The 19,658-nt window shown below is 60.0% G+C and overlaps 2 protein-coding genes across 2 annotated transcripts in view; one reads left to right on the top strand and one right to left on the bottom strand.

Moving 5' to 3' along the window:
* Positions 1 to 4,976: 4,976 nt before the first annotated feature.
* ADI1 (acireductone dioxygenase 1) lies at positions 4,977 to 9,161 on the top strand. Its single transcript, XM_036262929.1, has 4 exons — positions 4,977 to 5,108; positions 7,196 to 7,315; positions 8,091 to 8,270; positions 8,383 to 9,161. Exons 1-4 carry the CDS (start codon positions 4,989 to 4,991, stop codon positions 8,500 to 8,502), a joined length of 540 nt encoding a protein of 179 aa, XP_036118822.1. The 5' UTR covers positions 4,977 to 4,988; the 3' UTR covers positions 8,503 to 9,161.
* A 3,163-nt stretch (positions 9,162 to 12,324) lies between these two features.
* Positions 12,325 to 19,658, bottom strand: part of TRAPPC12 (trafficking protein particle complex 12) — a 44,340-nt gene continuing 37,006 nt past the window's right edge. The window contains exons 9-12 of the mRNA XM_036262771.1: positions 17,050 to 17,148; positions 14,313 to 14,413; positions 13,188 to 13,275; positions 12,325 to 13,048 (exon numbers count right to left, since the gene is read on the bottom strand). Of these exons, the coding sequence (XP_036118664.1) occupies positions 12,806 to 13,048; positions 13,188 to 13,275; positions 14,313 to 14,413; positions 17,050 to 17,148 (531 nt within the window). The 3' untranslated portion in view covers positions 12,325 to 12,805. The remainder of the gene's footprint in view (positions 13,049 to 13,187; positions 13,276 to 14,312; positions 14,414 to 17,049; positions 17,149 to 19,658) is intronic.

The raw sequence follows: 19,658 nt of genomic DNA, 5'->3' as shown, positions 1-19,658 counted from the left end.
CTTTGATTGGGAATGGAACCCTCGACTTTGGTCTGAGGGCAGATGCTCCAACGGCTGGCACTGGTCAGGGCCCTTCTGACTGTTTGGCTGCTTGGAGTCCTCGTGCTTCTGCTCCCCCGGCCCCAGCACAGGTGTTACTTCTTCCGAAGACTGGCTTCTTGTTTGTGCCTCAGAAATCTTCAGCAAAACGTAAACTGGCCCTGGCTGGGTAGCTAAGTTAGTGAGAGTGTTATCCTGATATTCCAAGGTTGCAGGTTCGATCCCAGGTCAGGGCACATAAAAGAATCAGCCAGTGCCCGGCCAGCGTGTCTCAGTGGATGGAGCGTCATCCTATGGACTGAGAGGTCCCAGTTCCATTCCTGGTCAGGGCACATGCCCAGGTGGCAGGCTCCAGCCCCAGTAGGGGGCGTGCAGGAGGCACCCGATCCTTGTATCTCTCTCACATCGATGTATCTCTCTCTCCTTTCCTTTCTACCTAAAAAATGAATAAAAACATTAAAAAACCACCACCACCAATGAATGAATGAATAAGTGCAACGACAAATCGATGTTTCTCTCTCTCCTCCTCCCTCTTCCTGCCTCTCTCAAGTCAATTTAAAACAAAAACAAACTTAAACAGTTTCCCAACAATTGACATGAGGTGAAAGCACTGAGCAGTTTCCTGTCCTTTAGGGCAGTCCTAACGCCACAGTCCACGTGAGCTGTGGCAGCACCTGAGCTGCCCCACTGCTGTCGGCCACGCGCGGTCCCACGGCTTGGCGGGCAGCGCGCTCTGCCACGGGCACAGCGAGCTTGGACTGACCGCTTCAGCCCACTGGCCTTGCCCTGTTATTTCTGGACTTGCAGTGTTTTCGGAAGGGTGTTGGGAGGACTGTTTGGCAGTCCTGTGCGCCTCCCCACCCAGCCTTGCTCTCCACCCAGCCCTTTCTCCACCGCTGGGCAGAGGGGAGAGGAGAGGCTTTGACCTTGAAACTTGGCAAACGGTGTCCCAACTTCCGTGATGTGGAACACACTTGGGGAAACGCTTTATTGGAGCGTCTTGGGGCAGTATAATCCCCCACGGTGACAGACGAAGAGGGAGAGGGGCCTCACGCTGGAGCAAACCTCGGGTTTTCTCTCCATCCGGGGAGCACGGAGGTTTGGGATGGTTCCCTGAGAGCTGTGGACAAGCCCTGTGGCTGTCTTCTGTCTCCCTCCAACGATGTATTGAGACCAAGGGAAATGGTTTCCTTTTAATTAGTTGGAACAAAATTTTGCTGACTGGCCTCCAGGCAGCTGTTGAATGTTGCTCCCTTCCTTTCTCAGCTAAGAAAGTGCACACGCAGATGGCTCACTCCCTAGTGGTGAGTGGCATCACTGTGAGAATGACCACTGCATTTTCAGATCTGCACAGGAGCGCGCCACGGAGTTCCTGGCCGCCTGGCGTCAGTCTCCTCGTGCACGTGCTTGCGCGCTTCAGGCCCTCTCCGCGGGGCGGGGTCGTCCTGCTGGCCCGTGTTTACTGCAGCTAGACCCTGTGTTCCCCAGCAGACTCTTTGAAAATGCTCCTGGAACATTGTCACTTCTCATCGGGCGCTTGAGCGTAGCTCCCAGCTGTTGTGTCTCCCTGGCCGTCAGGCCCCTTCTCCCCTAACGGTCGCTGCGCTCAGAGCCCTGCAGCCCCTTCGTCTAGCAGACCTGAGCTGGGTGTCGGCTCTGATGCAGAGCTCCAGCCAGGCTCCTCCTCGGCGGCGCCCACGGCCCGGGAGTGGGCGGCCAGCACGCTGAGAGGAGAGGCTTGGCCACTCTTACTCTGTGGGTCAGAAGCACCCAGAACGTAGGCACCCTCGGCAGCGCAGTGTTTGTGGGGAGCACCTGCAGTGTGTTCGCCCCGTACTGTGCCTTCTCCCCGACACTGGGCAGGCTCAGCCTCCCCCAGGCCACCTGAGGCCCTCGGCCTCCCAGAGATCCAAGGGGTGGACCCGAGGCCCTAGCCGAACCACCTGGACTCTTCCGTGAGACTGCTCTCCAGACACTGCAGGTCCTGCTTGAATGACAAGCCGCACGGCCTTAGAGCTGCTGGTGACTTTCCTGGAAGATGGATGGAGAGCCAGGGCTGGGCTGCTGTGGCCAGGAGAGGGTCACACGGCTGGGCTAATTGGCTCACTCCTGTCGGCTGGGCTAATTGGCTCACTCCTGTCGCTGTGATCTTGCTGCTTCTATCCTAAGCCCTTCCTTTGCCTCACTGTCTCCAGCTTTAATAAACGTACTCAGAACCAGCTGGACTTGTGTCTTGAAATCTTTCCTGCTCGATGTCAACAATCCACACATTCTAAACTGCCGGGACAGACCCCTTATAACAGGGCAGTAAGAAGCTAGGAAAATGTCTAAGCAAGTGTAATGGGGAGACGAAGACAAGGGAATTAAACAAGGCCAAGCAGGGCAGCTTGCAGCTGGCCCTTATCTTCCCCAACCAGGGACGCTTGAGGGCAAATGGTTAACTCTCTCCTCCCCCACCAGAGAATACAAAGCTTAAATCACCTGGGACTGCAAAGGCAGGAGGGGGGAAGGGGGAAGGAAAAAAGGGAGAGTTTTATCTCAACCACCAAAGAAGTGAGCTGTCTTGGGGAAACGGGGAAAAGGGGAGTTTCTCTCACAGCAGAAAAGTCAACAGTCTTGGAACTTGATAAGATTGCCAGATGTTAAATTCTGGGACAGCCATAAGAAAGTAAAAAGGAGGCCTTGAAATCTAGTCTGCACCAAAATAACTGGCAGAGGAGTTTTAGAGTGTAGACGGGTATAAAATGCTAAACCCCAGCCAGGCAGTGCTCAGATTAGCTGAGAACCCATCTGCGCTTTATGCCAGATATATTTGGATAGATTTGCTTGCCTTCTTTAATAAATTTGCTTTACTACAATGCCACTGTCACTCATTTGAATTCTTTCCTACGAGCCTGACAAGGAGGGGACAGCCTCTCCCTCCAACTCGGGGCTGTCTGATAACACCTTGTCTGGTGTTTTGGGTGCCTGTAACAACCTGCCTCGGTCAGGTCCCTTCCAGGTGACAGATTGGAGGTGTTTTGAAGGTTCAAGCTATAGGACTGGCTGAGAGATTTGGTTGGACGTTGAGGGTGAAGGAGAGAAAAGGAAGCCCCCTGGACTCTTGGATTAAGCTGCTGGGTGGTGGGTGCTGCTTCGTCTGAGTCAGGCCTTTTAGGTGTGAGACACCTACTAGCCACCTGTGTGGCGATGCCAGTGAGACATTCAAACCAGGTCCTGGAAGACGTCCAGGCTGGAGTCATAGTTGGGCCATCGGCCTGTCACGGATGTAAGGTCTCCTACAGGGTGTGTGGACAGGAAAAGACAAGGAGAGGGCCCTGGGACACCACAACACTGTCCCCCTGGGGAGATGAGCCAGAAGAGGCACTGGGCTGGAATGCCCGGTGAGCAGTGGGAAGACAAAGAAAACGTTTCAGAAAGGGCGCTGGCCACTGGTGGATCTGAAGCAGTGACCCGACCTGGCAGCGCTGTCCTCGGTTCCCTATCAGAGCTGCCTGAGTGCTGGGGACAAGCTTTCCCCAGGTGGCGGAGAGTGGGGCGGGGCGACAGGTGCAGCAGGAAGGTGGCAGCGGTGGCTTGGGTGGAACCCCAGGGATAAGCAGTGACGGGTCAAGAGGTAGGCTCTCTAATGACGTGGAGAAAGAAAGCAAGTTAATAAATGTGCGTCCTGTACAGCATTTCTGAAAGGCCCAGGGCCGATCGTGTACTTGGAAATGTGCTACCGTAGAGCAGCAGTCTGGTGTAAGTCCTGCAGGTTTTCAGTGACTTGACCCCTGGGTCGAATGGCTGAGACAACCTGATCTGTTTTTGTTAAACCTCACCTGACGAATTTTCTGCCTTGATTTTTAGAGCGGGGTGGGGGTGACCAAGAGATGTGAGAGAGAGACATGGGTTGGTTGCTTCCTGCACTTACCCCAACCTGGTGGCCGATCAAACCTGCAAGCCAGGTACATGCCCTTGACCAGGAAAGGAACCAGAGACTATTGTTCTTGGGCCAAGGCTCTAACCATGGAGAATGCGGGCCAGGGCACCTGATCCTTTTGGGCTGATTGCTTTAAAAAGATGAAGCTAGGCAGATTGGGCAGCTGGACCGACTTCTCTAATCAGCTAAATTGGTAAGACACACAAGAACTAGGAAGGGGAGTTTGATTTTCTTCGACTTTGTCTTTCTTCTAGGACACATTATATTTGTCATTGGTTTTTTTGTTGTGTGTGCGCGTGTGTTTTGTTTCACTTTGTGTTGTTCTTTTTCGGGGACACATTCTATCTGAACCCCCAGGGCAGCGCTGCAGACGGTCGCTATTGCAGAAGTCACGGGGATGGCCAGAGTCTGCAGACTTGATCTGGCTGCAGGGGTGGGACAAACTCGTTCACTCTGGCCTCGGATCTCCGTGCGGCGGACCATCGCTGCTCGAGCTCCGTCAAGCTTTCTGGACAAGCCTGGGGGCTGCAGCCGCCAGGAGGCACCACGGGGCCGAGGCCGGCCTCTCCGGCGCTGCCGTTTCGCCGCCCGGCCCTGGGAAGAGTCCGGAGCCCGCCGGCCCCGCCGGCCCCGCCCACCCTCCGGGCCCAGGTCCCAGGTCCCAGGTCCCAGGTCCCAGGTCCCAGGTCCCAGGTCCCAGGTCCCAGGTCCCGTGCAGCCTGGTCCCGCCCCGCCCGCCCTCCGGGCCCAGGTCCCAGGTCCCGCCCCGCCCGCCCTCCGGGCCCAGGTCCCGCCCCGCCCGCCCTCCGGGCCCAGGTCCCAGGTCCCAGGTCCCGTGCAGCCTGGCCCCGCCCCGCCGGCCCCGCCCACCCTCCGGGCCCAGAGCCCGTGCAGCCTGGCCCCGCCCCACCCCGCCCACCCTCTGGGCCCAGGTCCCGTGCAGCCTGGCCCGGCCCCGCCCCGCCGGCCCCGCCCACCCTCCGGGCCCAGGGCCCGTGCAGCCTGGCCCCGCCCACCCTCCGCCGCCATGGTGCAGGCCTGGTACATGGACGATTCCGCCGAGGACCCCCGCCAGCCCCACCGCGCCGAGCCCGGCCGCCCGGTGGGCCTGGAGCAGCTGCGCCGGCTCGGGGTCCTATACTGGAAGGTACGCGGGGGCGCTAGGTGTCCCTTTAGGTCCCCCGATCCCGCGCGCACCTCGGCCCCGCACTGCGCACGCTCAGCAGCGGCGCCACGGTCGGCCGCCTGCGGGCGCTGCGCATGCTCTGCAGTAGGGCCGGGTGGTCGGCGGCTAGGGTGCACTGAGCATGCTCAGCAGCTAGGCGGGGTGGTCGGCAGCTAGGGAGCAATGAGCATGCTCATTAGCATGGCCGGAGGTCGGCGGCAAGATAGTGCTGCGCATGCGCTGCAGCAGGGCCGGTGGTCGGCGGCTAGGGTGCACAGAGCATGCTCAGTAGCAAGGCAGCGTGGTCGGCGGCTAGGTACACTGAGCATGCTCAGTAGCGTGGCCAGGTGGTCGGCGGCTAGGTACACTGAGCATGCTCAGTAGCGGGGCCAGGTGGTCGGCGGCCGGGGGAGTGCTGCGCATGCTCTGCAGCAGCAGACGGGTCCTGGGAGAGTCCCGCCCCCCTCCCCCCGGCCCTGGGTGCCCCCGCTCCAGGCCGTACCCCGTTGGGACCGGCGTGCTGGCGTCGGGCGGGCTGAGGTGGGGGCCGCGGGGAAGGGGGGTGCGCGTCCAGAACGGAATCCAGCCGTCGTGTGTGTGTGAATTTCCACGGTGTCTTCCCCTCCCTGGGCCACGGTGCGACACGTGCAGGCAGTGAGAAGGGTTAAAGGTCGTGGTGGCAGAATTGATGCAGCCCCGTGCAAAGAAGCCGACGGGCCACGGGCCTGCCCCGGGGCGCCCCCTGGCTTTGCGGCTTTAGGGGCGAAGGAGACACTGAACCTCCAGGCGTCCCGGAGGATAAGGGGGCCCGTGAAGGGCCGTCCCTGGGTGCACCCGGTTTTCCTACCCGCTCGCTGCCTGACGACAGCCCCAAGGCCTGCGAGTTCAGAGGTGTGGACCGGCCCCCAGGCCGCTCGCGGGGCGCTTCTGCAGTCCTGTGGGGCACAGCGGAGGGACGGGGCGCGCCCGGCACACACAGCGGGACGCCAGCTGCCAGGCCCGGCGGTGGCGGGCACGCGCGGGGCTCCCCGGGGGCATCTCTGCAGAGAGTAACGCGCTGATGGCCGGTTCTTCGTGGGGCTCGCTGAGCACTCGTGACGCTCACGACGCAACGCGTTTCATTGCCGCTGAAGGCAGAGCGCGCTGAACGCCCTGCCGGAGGTTATTGATTTGTGAGTCCTCCCGAGGACATTTTCCCATTGGTTCTCAGAGAGAGTGGGAGGGAGGGAGGGAGGGGGACACATCGGTGGGCTGCCTCCTGCAAGACCCCCGCTGGGGCCGGATCCAACCTGCAGCCCAGCACCTACCTGCCCTGACCTGGGGTTGAACGCGAAGCCCTTCCCTCCATGGCGGCGCTCTAACTCCTGCCGTACCCGGTAGATTCAGCTCGGAGTCCAGAGGAAGTCTGCCGGCTCCCTGGTGCTTCACGAAGGGGACAGGAGTAGGACCTTGGAGACGGGCAGGATGTGATAGTGAGCAGGTGGCAGAGTACGTGGGAGGGCCAGGTGCCAGGGCGTGGGGAGGAGGAGCGCCCAGAATTTTTGACGACGAGCAAATACTCCTGTTCGGCTTACAGTGTAGATAGACCTTCTTTTTAAACAGGGAATAGGAACAGGGGGGAAGAAAAGGCACCTGGGGCCTGACGCAGACTGATGAACCTGGACCTTACCTGTAGGCGCAGACGCTCTGACCCAGGGAAGCCCACTCACCTCAGAGCTCAGCTGGACTGTGCCGTGGAGGCTGTCCCAGGACCCCGGCTGGGGAGGGCGGGGTGTGGACAGACTGGGGGCCCGTGAGCGTGCCACCTAGGCTCCTGGCAGTGGGACCCCGGGGTGTGGAGAGGACCCTCCAGTAAGGACGTGGGCAGCAGGGAGGTAGGAAGTAAACACAGCTGCGTTATTTTTAGCTGATAGGGAGACGGAAAACCATTCCCAGAGGTGGGAAGGGAGGGGCAGGAAGGTTGATTAGGACGGACAGGTGGCCGGTCTGGCTGGAGACAGCACACCTGGTCCAGAGGGAGCATGTCTGCCTCCCTGTGTTAACGTGAGCCCCCTTGTGCAACTGTGTAGTTGGATGCTGACCAATACGAGAATGATCCAGAATTAGAAAGGATCCGGAAAGAGAGGAACTACTCCTGGATGGACATCATCACCATATGCAAGGACAAACTGCCCAATTACGAAGAGAAGGTAAGGGCTCTAGGTTCATTAGAAAGGGGAACCGTTAAATTCACTCCTCCTACAGTTTTTTCTTTTTCTAATTAATTTCTACTTTCTAAATGCTTTTATCTTAAATTTTTTTTCTCTTAATGTCTCCATGTGGATTTTATATCAGAGTAATGCATATTTGATTATTCTTATTGTAAGATATTAGGGGGAAAGTCACAGAAATAGATTTCAACAAATGGAAATTTCTGATTAAGGAGGTGAGTGCCTCCCCAGGTTTTCATGTGGCTTCTGATCTTCCAGTGTGACCATGACTGCGTGTGACCTGTGTGTGAGCAGCAGGACTGTGTGTGGTCACGTGATTGCATGTGCGATTGTGTGGCTGCGTGTGGTCATGTGATCTGCGCGACTGCCATGTGCAGTAGGTCATGAGCAGGAGCCACAGCATCTGGGCGCCCTGGCTCTGCATGTGCAGGCTGTGTGAGGATGGGCCAGTGGCCCAGCCTCTCTGTGCCTCATTTTGGCATTGGTCAGATGGGCCTACACAGCACCAGGTGAGTCACACCTGCAGACTGTTCAGAGCCTCGCCTGGCACGTAGGTACTGAGTATGAATTCTTTTCCTGGTAGTTGGTGTGTAGGTTTCATTAGATATTATAGCTCCTGCCCCCTTCTACTTACTATAATGCCTCTTACTGTTACGGGGAGAATCTGCAGCCCTCAGTTCCGGTCCCTGAGGTTGGGTCTGTGCCTGCTGCAGGCTGGGTCTGCGGCAGACTCAGGGTGTCCCTCGCGCTCTAGATTAAGATGTTCTACGAGGAGCACTTGCACCTGGACGACGAGATCCGCTACGTGTTGGACGGCAGTGGGTACTTCGACGTGAGGGATGAGGACGACAGGTGGATCCGGATCGCCATGGAGAAGGGAGACATGATCACCCTCCCTGCGGGGATCTATCACCGCTTCACGCTGGACGAGCAGGTGGGGCCCTGTGTGCACACAGGCCGGAGGACAGACTGTGGCTAGCGTGCAAGACCCACGAGTTGACAACAGCGACTCCGGCTGACCCGTGCTGGTGTCTTGTGTCTTCCAGAACTACGTGAAGGCCATGCGGCTGTTTGTGGGGGAACCGGTGTGGACGGCGTACAACCGGCCAGCCGACCAGTTCGCTGCCCGGGGGCAGTACCTGGCGTTCCTGGCGCAGACAGCGTAGCGTGCCCCGCCCGCACCCTCGCCCTCTGCCCGTCTGAGTGGAGCAGTAGGCCTGCCCTGCTCCCGCTCTGACTGGTAGCCTGGAGGCCGGGCGAGCTTTCCTCCGGAAGGCCCTTCGATCAGAGGACATTTTTGTGAGAGCAGCCGTTGAGTCTGATTTTTATGTAGAAGCCACTGTGGGAATGTGGATGGTCACATTCCTTTTCTCTTCTCCTGTGGCCCTGTGCCCACAGGCATTCCACTCGAACCCGGGAGAGCTCCCGGGAGAGCTCCGTGTCCCCAGGTGCCACTGCCTCGCTGCCCCAGGGGACCTGATTCTCAAGCTCCGTAGGCACTGCAGTTGGGGCCATGCCTGCCTGTGAACCTGGAGGGGCTGGGGGTACAGCACCCCTCCCCCTCTCCTCTCCCAGACACTGGGGGCCAGGGAGCCTCACCCTAGGGGAACTCTGGGACAGTGGGGGCCAGGGAACCCTCACCCTAGGGGGACTCTGGGACAGTGGGGAGCGGGGAGCCTCACCCTAGGGGGACTCTCGGACAGTGGGGAGCGGGGAGCCTCACCCTAGGGGGACTCTCGGACAGTGGGGACCGGGGAGCCCTCACCCTAGGGGGACTCTGGGACAGTGGGGAGCGGGGAGCCTCACCCTAGGGGAACTCTGGGACAGTGGGGAGCGGGGAGCCTCACCCTAGGGGGACTCTGGGACAGTGGGGATTGGGGAGCCCTCACCCTAGGGGGACTCTGGGACAGTGGGGATTGGGGAGCCTCACCCTAGGGGGACTCTGGGGATTGGGGAGCCTCACCCTAGGGGAACTCTGGGACACTGGGGGCCAGGGAGCCTCACCCTAGGGGGACTCTGGGACAGTGGGGATTGGGGAGCCCTCACCCTAGGGGGACTCTGGGACAGTGGGGATTGGGGAGCCTCACCCTAGGGGGACTCTGGGGATTGGGGAGCCTCACCCTAGGGGGACGCTGGGACAGTGGGGGCTGGGGAGCCCTCACCCTAGGGGGACGCTGGCCTATTCCTCCCACCCCCTTGTTTAGAGTAGCTGCCTCCTGTTTGTGCTTGGGCTTGGAGTCACCTTACATTCAGGTTCACGCAGCTTGTTAAATTCACCCCATTTAGATCCTTTGTGATCATAATCCGCATATAATTAATTTTTATTTTACCTGTTAGTCTTTGTTCAGTGTGAGATTTCCAGCTTAAGCCCCCTGCTATGTACCCTGTTAAAATCAAGCATTTGGATTCTAACAAGAAAATGGTACATTAATTTTTTATTCGTAATTCTGAGGTGCAGTTATGCCTAGTCTGTCATAATCATTAAAAAACCCAAACAGCTGTTATGTTTTGAAGGGCAGGTTAAGTGTTTCTAAACCTGGAATAAAAACCTCCGCGTGAGAGTTTATCTTCCAGAACCAGTGTCTGTGCTGGAGTCCTGGGCCGAGGGGGGCAGGGCGGTGCTCAGGGGGGTCTGTGCTGGAGTCCTGGGCCGAGGGGGACAGGGCGGTGCTCAGGGGGGTCTGTGCTGGAGTCCTGGGCCGAGGGGGGCAGGGCGGTGCTCAGCGAGTGGGATTTCTGGAGCGGTCACTCCCAGGGGAAGGGAACCGCCTGCCATTGGGGCTGGGTCGGAGCAGAGCCACCAGCCGGGACAGTCCCCCGCCTCAGCGGGCTCGGGGGAGCAGACCGGCCTCCGAGGTGCCCGCTGCAGGGTGAGGCTCTTCAGTGGTGGAGGGAGTCAGATCAGGGTGACAGGCTAAACTGGGAACAGTGGAATAGCGTTGCCACTGGTGGTTTGCACCGTGGGGGGAGCCAACTGCTCCCACTCTCCCCTTCATTCCCCTCCCCCACCCAGCCACTGCTGGTGGGCCAGGGAGGCCCCTCTCACCACCTGCTGCGCCCCCCCAAAGGGTGTACCACGTCAACTCAGGGTGCACTGGGCTGCAGCACACTGACAGCAGACCTGGGGAACCCCCCCTCTGGAGAACTGAACTGTAAGAAAATATCTGTGCAGGTGGAGGGCGCCCGCCTCCGGCCCCCAGCCAGGCCCCTTCCTGCCCCTGCCGCTGGGGGTGCTCAGCTCTGTTAGAGGCCTGCGGGCTGCACACCCCGGGGCTGAATCAGAGCTGCCAGTCCTGCCCCCATGAGACAAGGCTCCATTTTGGAAAAGGCTGCAGTGGTGGTGGTGGTGGGGGGGGGCGCACGTGTGTGGACCCCAGCCGTGGGCCAGGAGAGTGGAGATTCCCTAGCTCTCCCTCCTGTCTGCTTGGCTGGGCCCTGAGGAGGGCAGGAGGGGCCTGGGTGGGGCTGGGGTGAGGAGCACCGGAGATGGGGAGATGGGGTCGCCATGGGGTCGCCGGACAGGGGCAGGGTCTGGGAGAAGCTCCCACGAGCCCACACCCGCGGCCCCTCTCAGTTAAGAGCCTTCAGGCCGCTCCCCTGAGGGCAGGGCCCTTTTCTGAACTTGTCTTCTGTCTCTGGAAGTTATTTTTCAGAGTGTGCCCTTGACTGCCCGGGGTCTGGACACCGGGAGCCCACAGGCGGAGAGGCTGCCAGGTGGCAGGGTCGGCGAGGGGCCTGGCCTCCCCGTGGGAGTAAGTGTGCGGGGGGAGCCCTCCACCGGACCCGCCCTTGGCCTCCGTTGGTGTTTGTGTCCTTTCTCGTGGGTTATTTCAGACTCACCAGCTCTAAAGCCGTCAGTCTCCGCTGGCTGAGGCCCCCTGGTGGAGGGCGGCTGGGGGACGTCCTTAGGTTCGCTCTCGCCCACATCCCGCCCGCCTGCTCCGGCCTCTATCTGAAGCCCTCCCGGCAGCCCTGCTGGCCCGAGGTCAGCGGTCGCCCCAGGACACAGGCTGGGGTATGGGCCAGGGCCTCTGGCCGGCAGCTGCCTGGGCCCTTGCTCTCCCGGGAGGCACAGGGGTGGCCTCCATCTCCACAGCCTCCCCGGAGACAGCGGGTGTGGACAGGGCAGCCCCACCCCAGCCTCCCTGTGGCCTCGGGAAGGTTGCCTAGGCTCTCTGCGCAGGGCTGAGGGGAGGCCCACAGGACAGGCTGCAAGGCTCGGCTGGGCACCCCGACAGCGCGAGCTTGTTTCTGGGGTTTCGTCTGCTTTAGTCCACACGCACCTGCTACCCAGCCTATGGCGGTGACCGGTCAGCGGGCCTCAGCGGGGCCTTTGCTGGTGTGGTTAATAAGACCTCGCCGAGATCATCCTGGACTCGGCCAGCCCTAGAGCCAAGGGCAGGGCTGCCCTGACCAGGACAGGAGAGACGCAGGGAGACGCGCGGACGGGCAGGGCTGCCATGACTCCGCCCGCCCAGGCCGAGGCTGGGGGACAGGCGTGGGACCCTGCTCTGAGCCCCAGAAGGGACGGATGCAGTGTCTGGCCTTGAACTGAGAGGAGGGATTTCTGTTCTCCGCTACCAGTCTGGAGATTTGCTACAGGAGATTCAGGAAATACCGCCTGGTTTCCGTCGTCCAATGAGAATCTTCAGGTCAGAGGGCTCAGCTCCCCACCCAAGTCCGCCTGCTGAGAGGGACAGGACCCCCACCCTCGCTGGCCCCTCTCTGGTCCCCCATCCTGCAGCCAGCGTCTCCCGTGGTGAGGGGGTGGAGGAGGGTGCGAGACAGCACCCACGTCCCCCACCCCTAGCATTTCTTCAGGAAAGTGAGTCTTGGGACCACAGGCCTGGGAGGAGGAGGGGCGTCCACGTGAAGCTGTCCTGATGGCTCCATGGAAGCCAGTCCCTCCAGCCCTGCTCCGAGCTCCTGTTGTGTTTTTCACTCCTCACCAGAGTATGTTTATTGATCTCTGGGGGGGGGGGGCATGGATGAGAGAACATCCCCCACAGCCGAGCCGCCCGGCCAGGGGAGCACGCAGTTATGTGCCGGCATGTTCTTGTTCCAGTGACTCCCCGACACCCCTCGTCCCCAGTGATGCAGAGCAGCAGGCCAGTCCGCGGTGCTCAGCAAGGCTGAAGGCCTCCGGCGGGGCGGGCAGGAAGCGGGGCTGTCAGTCACTGGGGCCTGTCAGTCATGGCTCTCCGCTCAGACAGAGGGAGAGGTTACATTGTTTCTAAGTTTGCCTCCCAGGAGATGCAGAATGAACAGACCAAGCAGCTCAGCTTCCGGCAACAAACAGAAGGGACCTGTGCGGCCCCTAGACTTTCTCTATCCCTGCACCATGCGACCTGCAGTTTACCCAGTACTCACAGGGCCGAGCGGCGGGAGCGCCGGCTGGAGCTGCACACACTGCCCGACAGCGTGGCCTCGGCTCCGGACCCCAGTCCTGGGGCGCAGCTGTGGCCGTGCCTAGGCCAGCTTGAGGCACTGCGTGTTGAAGCTGTCCCCTTCCGAGCCGGCGACGGCCTGCAGCAGTGCCTGCTTCTTCTGTGCGCTGCGCGAGGACTCCAGCTCGTACATGGTGCTCAGGTTGAAGAGCACGCTCTCGTGCAGGGAGTGCGCGGGGCCCTGCTGCACCATGGCCTCCAGCTGCCGCAGCGAGGCCTTGAGCTGGCCCAGGTAGAGCAGGCACACGGCGGCGTTGTTGTGGGCCTAGGAGAGCACACGGCTGCACTGCCCGCCCGCAGCTGGGCTCTGGGCCGGGGCGAGCAGGCGGAACCCCAACCACCCGGCCACCCCCTGGGCCGTGGGCCTGGCAGGGCCGCTGAGTCCACACGTCCAGGCGTCTTACCACTGCGTTCGCTGGGTCGATCCTCAGAACTTCGGTGAAGAACCTGTGGGCTCCTGCGAAGTCATTCTGACCGAGGTGCAGGAAAGCTCTGCGGCGGGAACGCGGGGTCACCAGGGCGGGGAGCTGGTGCCCAGCCAGGGCCCAGCCTCAGAGGGCAGGGCGGCGCTGGCTCAGGTGAGACCCGAGCAGTCTGGGGACAGAGCCTCCAGGTGGACCGCAGGGCTCCAGCTGGAATGGAAGAGCCCCGCCCCCTCCTTCCCCAGGCACTTGACCTTCGCTCCCAGCTCCTAGGGCCCTGCTTTTTTGCCTTTGAAACTTTCTAAATTAACTTGCTCTTAAAAAAAAAAAAAAGTGGCCTGCCCTGGCCGGTTTGGCTCAGTGGTTGGAGCATCAGCCTGTGGACCAGAGAGTCCTGGGTTCGGTTCCCACCAGGGGCACATACCAAAGATAAATAAATAAATAAAGGGCGCACTGTCATTTTAAAATTAAAAAAAAAAAAAAAAGTGGCCTGGCTGGTGCAGCTCAGTAGATTGAGCACCATCCCATGGACTGAGAGGTCCTGGTTCGATTCCCAGTCGGGGCACATGCCCAGGTTGCAGGCTCGATCCCCAGTACGGGGTGTGCAGGAGGCAGCCAATCGATGTATCTCTCACATCCACATTTCTCTCTCTCTCAAAAAATAAAAATAAAAACACATTTAACAATAAAGATGAATCACTTTATAAAGAAAAGGCGGACGGCGGGCACTGCAGTTCTCTCCTGCTGTGAACAGTCCCGCCTCAGCTGCCCTGTTCCCGGGCGAGCGTCACCCGGGCCTCACGTTATACTGAGTGTCTCGCCCGTATGAGCCATTCCCAGAACACGGCCGAGGAATCACAGCCGGGCGCTGGAGACAGCACACACCGATGCTGACTTATGTTGGAAACGGGGCAATGGGTGGACTTGGGGAAGTGAAGAAAAAAACCTTAAAGAAACAGGATTGTAATTCAAGAGAACACCGGCACACCCCTGGGTCTACGATCCGCTGTCTGGGCTCTGAGCCCCGGGCAGGAAGGCCACTCCGAGGGCTGTGCCACTGAGCAGCGCTACTCGGGGCCAGGAGCACACCCTGCGGGAGCCGCTCACCTGTTCATCAGAACCATGCTCTTCCCCTGCAGTCCGTCCAGTGTCTGTGCCACTTTCTCCACGTCTTGGAAATATTTTTCAGCCGTTTTTATGTCTCCAATCTGCTCTGATAAAATCACTCAGTCAGCTCAGGTGACAAACCACAGTCACACATGTGACCCTGCGTCACGTTGTGAAGATGCCACGTGTCGGGCAGGGCACGCTGACTGTTCCCAGGTCGTTTCTGTGAAAAGGCCTGAGCTGTGAGGACGGAGCAGGATGGGCCTCCCTCCCAGAAGGCGACCTCACACACAGGCCACGAGAACACAGAACGGTTTTCAGTCCGTACCCTTGAAAACCTGGGATAGTGTGTAGTAGAATAAAAACAAAATAAACGACTGAAAAATTATAAAGTATAACATTTGCTGCTTGTTAGAACAGGGCAGGCCCCAAATCCGTTTTTTTGGTTGGTTGTGACCAGTGACATGATAGAGCCACATGTAAAATTTTCTAGGTCATATTTTGAAAAAGGAAAGAAACAACACACCCACTCTCATCAAACAGGAGAAGCCCCTGAGCCCCTTGAACACACAGAGCCAGACTCGCCGAGGCCTCTGGCGCCCCCACGCCACTGCCCGGCAGCAGGGCTCTGGTGCCCCCCACGCCGCCACCGCCAGCCCTGGGCTTGAAAGCAGGAGGGAGTCGAGCTCTGAGGCTGGGAGAACTGCTGGGAAGGAAGACAAGCCTGTGTGACCAGAGCGTGCACGCCAAGGGGAAGCCTGTGTCCCCGTCACAGTGACAGCCAGGGCCCTACCAAGCAGGCCTCTGTCCACAAACCCCATCCCAGTGACAGGAGGCCTGAGCCCCCGCATTCTGGGCAGCAGGGGAGCCGAGGGGTGGGAACCGGCACCTGCCACTCACTGCCAAGCCGCACAGACCCTGCAGCTGGGCAGAGCCTGCCTGCTCCTAGCCCCCCGCCGTCCCCGAGGGAGGCCAAGGGCAGGCCAGGTGCTGACGCCAGCAGCCACCTGCATCCAGGTCGGGACTCGGCCACTGCAGCTCCGCCTGCCACCCGGCAGTGCCCGGAGCCAACTGGGCTGGGTGTGGGGTGACCACAGCGACTGGCCACACAGCTCCTGAACCTCATGCTGAGCCGTGGTGTGAACCACGCTGCTTGGGCCGTGAGGTTGGGAGAGGGCAGGCACCTGTCTCGGGCCGCACGGCTCACGTAGAGCCCGGGCGCAAGGTGGCTCCACCAGTCTGGACCACGCACCGGCCCTGCGCCCACGTGCAGTTGGCACAGGCCTGGCACAGAAACTGCGTTAGTAGGAAACAGAGAAATCGTGGAATATTCTCCACTGCCTACTGACTGTCCTGGTGATTAGAAACTTTACATCTTCATAATAGTGATAACTATTATTTAAAATTTTTTTTACTTATTTTTTTTAGAAAGTGGAGGTGGAGGAGAGAGAGGGGGGGGGGAGAGAGAGAGAGACGACTGGGCTGCAACTGGGGCAGTGCCGAGGGGATCGAACGGGAACCCTTCAGTGCACGGGCGATGCCCGAACCTGAGCTACAGTGGCAGCGCATGTCTTCATAATTGTTAAAACACTATTAGGCCCTGGCTGGTTTGGCTCAGCGGTTAGAGCGTCGGCCTGTGGTCCAGAGAGACCCGGGTTTGGTTCCCGCTAAGGGCATGTACCTCGGTTGCAGTTTGTCCCCGGCCCTGGTTGGTCATGCGGGTGGCAGCCACTCGATGTGTCCCTTTCACATTGATGTTTCTCTCTCTCTCCCTCCCACTCTATCTGAACAAAAAATGGAAAAATGTCCTTGGTTGAGGATATAAAAAAACAAAAACACTATTAGGATTTGAACTCTGATTTTCTAAGAGAAGCAACTTAGGAAATAAAGTAATATAGTAAAGGCAACTGAAAGTATTGCAGAACATCTAGTAAGCAAGCAAATAAACCAACCTAGTTATTGAAAGAAAACAACCTAGTTATAATAAAGAAAGAAGGAAAACAGTAAGTGCACGGATGGACCAAGGAGAGCCGGCACGATGAACCAAAGCGCACATGTAAAGGAGCGACGACTCGTGGGAGGAAGGAGACGGCGGTGACGGGAGAGGACGTGTCCTGGACCTGCGCCGACGCATGTGGGCTGCGGTCCAGAGGCGGTTCCCAGGCTCCGAATCCCCAGGCTCGGCCCCGAGACAGACAGACGCCTGCCCGCAGAGAGCGTTCGGACAGTGAGCGATGAGAAAAGGCCGCTGTTGCTGCCGGCAGACTCGAGAGCCTGGCAAGGCATTTCGTAGGTGGGTTATTCAGCCCTTCAGGGAAGAGACGTTCCAAACTCTCCGAACTGTGCGGAGCAGAGAAAGGACGCTCCGCTGCCCGCGGACAGCCGGCACACGCTGCCCAGTGCTCTGGAGAGCACGCCTGTGCGCATGCACGGGCCCAACCCAAAGAGCCACTTCCCTTCGGTTCTGATGCAGCTCCGTCCTGCTCCTTCCGGAGACAAGGCCCAGGTGAGCTCCCGAGGGCACAGATCTCATGGGCGCCCCTGCGTTCCACTCGGGGACCTTGGCCCCTTCACTCCGTCCGCCTGGCCTAGACCTGAGTTCCATCACTGAGCTGAACAGCCCAGTTCTCCCAGCTGCTGGCCCTGCATCGAGCTCCTCACTACCTCAGCTGCCCTGAAGTGGGGGGACTGTCAGTGACCCAGGCCCCCCCCACACCCGGGGAGGGACAGCACCCACCTGAAGGAAAATCCTGCCGATGCCGCTGAGCAGCTGCGGCTCCTGCTCGGGGCAGGCCTGGATGACGCAGCGGTAGGCGTCCACAGCCAGCACGTAGTCCTGCGAAGAGAGCCCAGAGGTCTGAGGCCAGAGAGTGCCCTGAGTCCCCAGACCCCCCCCCAGAGGACAGCGCCACAGGAGACCCAGTGAGAGCCACCAGCCTGCCCGGGAGCACGTGCTCACCCCCACAGGGCAGAGGGACCGAGTCCTCGCCCTCAGGGGTTGGAGGCCCAGGCCTCTGTCCCCGCCCCCGCCAGCAGCAGCAGCAGTTCCCTGCACCACTGTGCTTTCAAGCCTTTCAGTGCGAACAAACAGAGCCCGCGCTGACGATCCCTTCATGAAATGGTTTCTTTGAGAGAGAGTGGAAGGGAGGAGAGACAGACAGAGCAACACCGATGTGAGAAAGATGGGTTGCCTCCTGCATGCACCCTGATTGGGGTGGGGGATTCAACCTGCAACCCAGGCTCGCTCTGAAGAGGCAGCCATGCCAGCCAGGGCGCAGCATGGTCTCTTTCCCGGAGGCGGGGAGATGCAGCCCTGCGGAGGGGGGGGGGGTGCTCCGGAGCCAGTCCGCACTGCGGGTGGTGGAGCGGCTCCCAGGGTCAGCTGCTTCGGCTCAGTCTCCACCCCTCTCCAGCAGCTGCACCTGCTTGATGGCCGCCACAGCCGGTCTCCACTGGGAGCACGCAGTGGTGCATGGCTGATGGGCAGTGAGCTCGCACCCCTGCAGGGCCTCAGGGCCACTGTGACGGAGACAGGGACACTTCGGGGGAGTGAGCCCGCCGAGCTCAGTAGGTGGAGTGTCCTCCTGTACACCCAAAGGTTGCGGACTCAGTCCCTGGTCAGGGTGTTATGGAGGCTACAATCCATGTCTCTCTCTCTCACTGATGTCTCTCTCTGTCTCAGATCAATAAATGTATCTTCAAGTGAGGATAAAAAATAAGTAAAATAAAATAAAAGTGACAGGTGCCCTGGCTGGTTTGGCTCAGCAGTTGGAGCGTTAGCCCACGGACAAGAGTCGTGGGTTCGATTCTGGCCAAGGGCATGTACCTCGGTTGTGGTTATTTAAAATAATTAAACAGCTGATTAAATAGCCCACTGTTAGCTCATACACACGATTTAATTGGCGATATCACATATCAAGACCACACATGCCTGCAATGCTAGGTGCGCCCACTAGATGGCAACAGAAAGCACAAGCTTGAGCAGCCTTAATTGCAAAAATTTTCACTCCTTTAACTCATAGAAATGAAAAATTAATCTAAAATCTCGAATTCATGGCACTCATTGTGGAAGTCTCTGAAATGCAGCGCTGTTCTGTGCCGCCCTCCCCTGTCCTGTAACACGCAGGCGGAGGCTTAGGTGGGGTGCAGGGTCGTTGCTAGGGCTGCACAACAAAGAAATGCACGTTCTCCGGCTCCATTCATGTGGCTTAAAGCCGCACAGCCCGCAAGTGTGGGAACAGCCCAGGATCAGCCCTGGTCCGTGAAATGCCAGCCCTGTGGCTGTGCAGCCTGTTCTTTCTCTGGGACCCTCAGGCAGAGCCGACACGACCACAGGGCTGGGACGGACAGCGGGGTTCAGAGCTGGCTCTGACTGGTCAGCGGTTGGGGCAAATGGCCTGTTTGTGGGGGCAGAGGGAAAGGGAGGCAGCCTTGGGGAGCAGCCCGGTGCGCAGGGCTGAGGTGCAGGAGACCCAGGGACAGGACCAGGACGGGCAGCCGCCTTGTGAGAAATGCCCGCTGTGGACACTGGCGGGACAGGCCCTGAGCAAACAGCTCCTCGCCCCCGAGCTGGAGGCCCTGGGATGTGAAGGGTGCTGCAAGGTCGCTCTGCACCCCAGGGTCATACAGGAAGGGGCGGGGAAGGCGGGGCACCAGCACAGGAACCCCAGCCTCACCTCTGATGACCTGCTTGTGCTCTGAAATCACACCTGTGCCGGCCCTCCCCACCCCCAGCAGGGCCTGGCAGGCTGCCCCTCAGGGTGAGCACGGAGCCCTGCAGGCACGGTCCCCCCAGCAACCTGCCTGCTCCGTGGAAAACCCAGCTCAGGAGTGACCTTGCCAGAGCCGGGGCGCCCACCCCCTTGCAGCCCAGGTGGCGCAGTGCTCCTGCCTCCGTGGCTGATTCCTGCAGCAGCGGCGCCCTCGGCCTGCAGCGGGCAGCGGCGCCCTCAGTGCAGGTCGCTCGCAGGGTGGGGTGAGCCGGGGAGGGCGCTGCAGGCCCCCAGCACAGGACGGGGCTGTGTGAGGCGGGGAGGGCGCTGCGGGCCCCCAGCACAGGACGGGGCTGTGTGAGCGGGGGAGGGCGCTGCAGGCCCCCAGCACAGGACGGGGCTGTGTGAGCTAGGGAGGGCCTGCCTGAGGCAGAGAAGAGATTAGAGAAGACAAAGGACCCCCGGGCTCAGCCCTGCGGGTGGGGAAGCTGGGAGCTGGAGGGGCGTCCTGTCCTCCAGCAGGTTCTGTGGAAGCCTGGCTCCGGATGCCGGGAGCACCCACCATCAAATCAGACCCAACAAGAACACCCTCCACCACCACGGGGAGAACAAGGCACCTTTCTGGGGTGGAATC

The sequence above is a fragment of the Molossus molossus genome, unplaced genomic scaffold, assembly GCF_014108415.1.
Source record: "Molossus molossus isolate mMolMol1 unplaced genomic scaffold, mMolMol1.p scaffold_m16_p_15, whole genome shotgun sequence".
NCBI classification, from domain to species: Eukaryota; Metazoa; Chordata; class Mammalia; order Chiroptera; family Molossidae; genus Molossus; species Molossus molossus.
The sequence above is the reverse complement of the archived record's forward strand: the minus strand, read 5'-3'. Positions and strand labels throughout refer to the sequence as shown.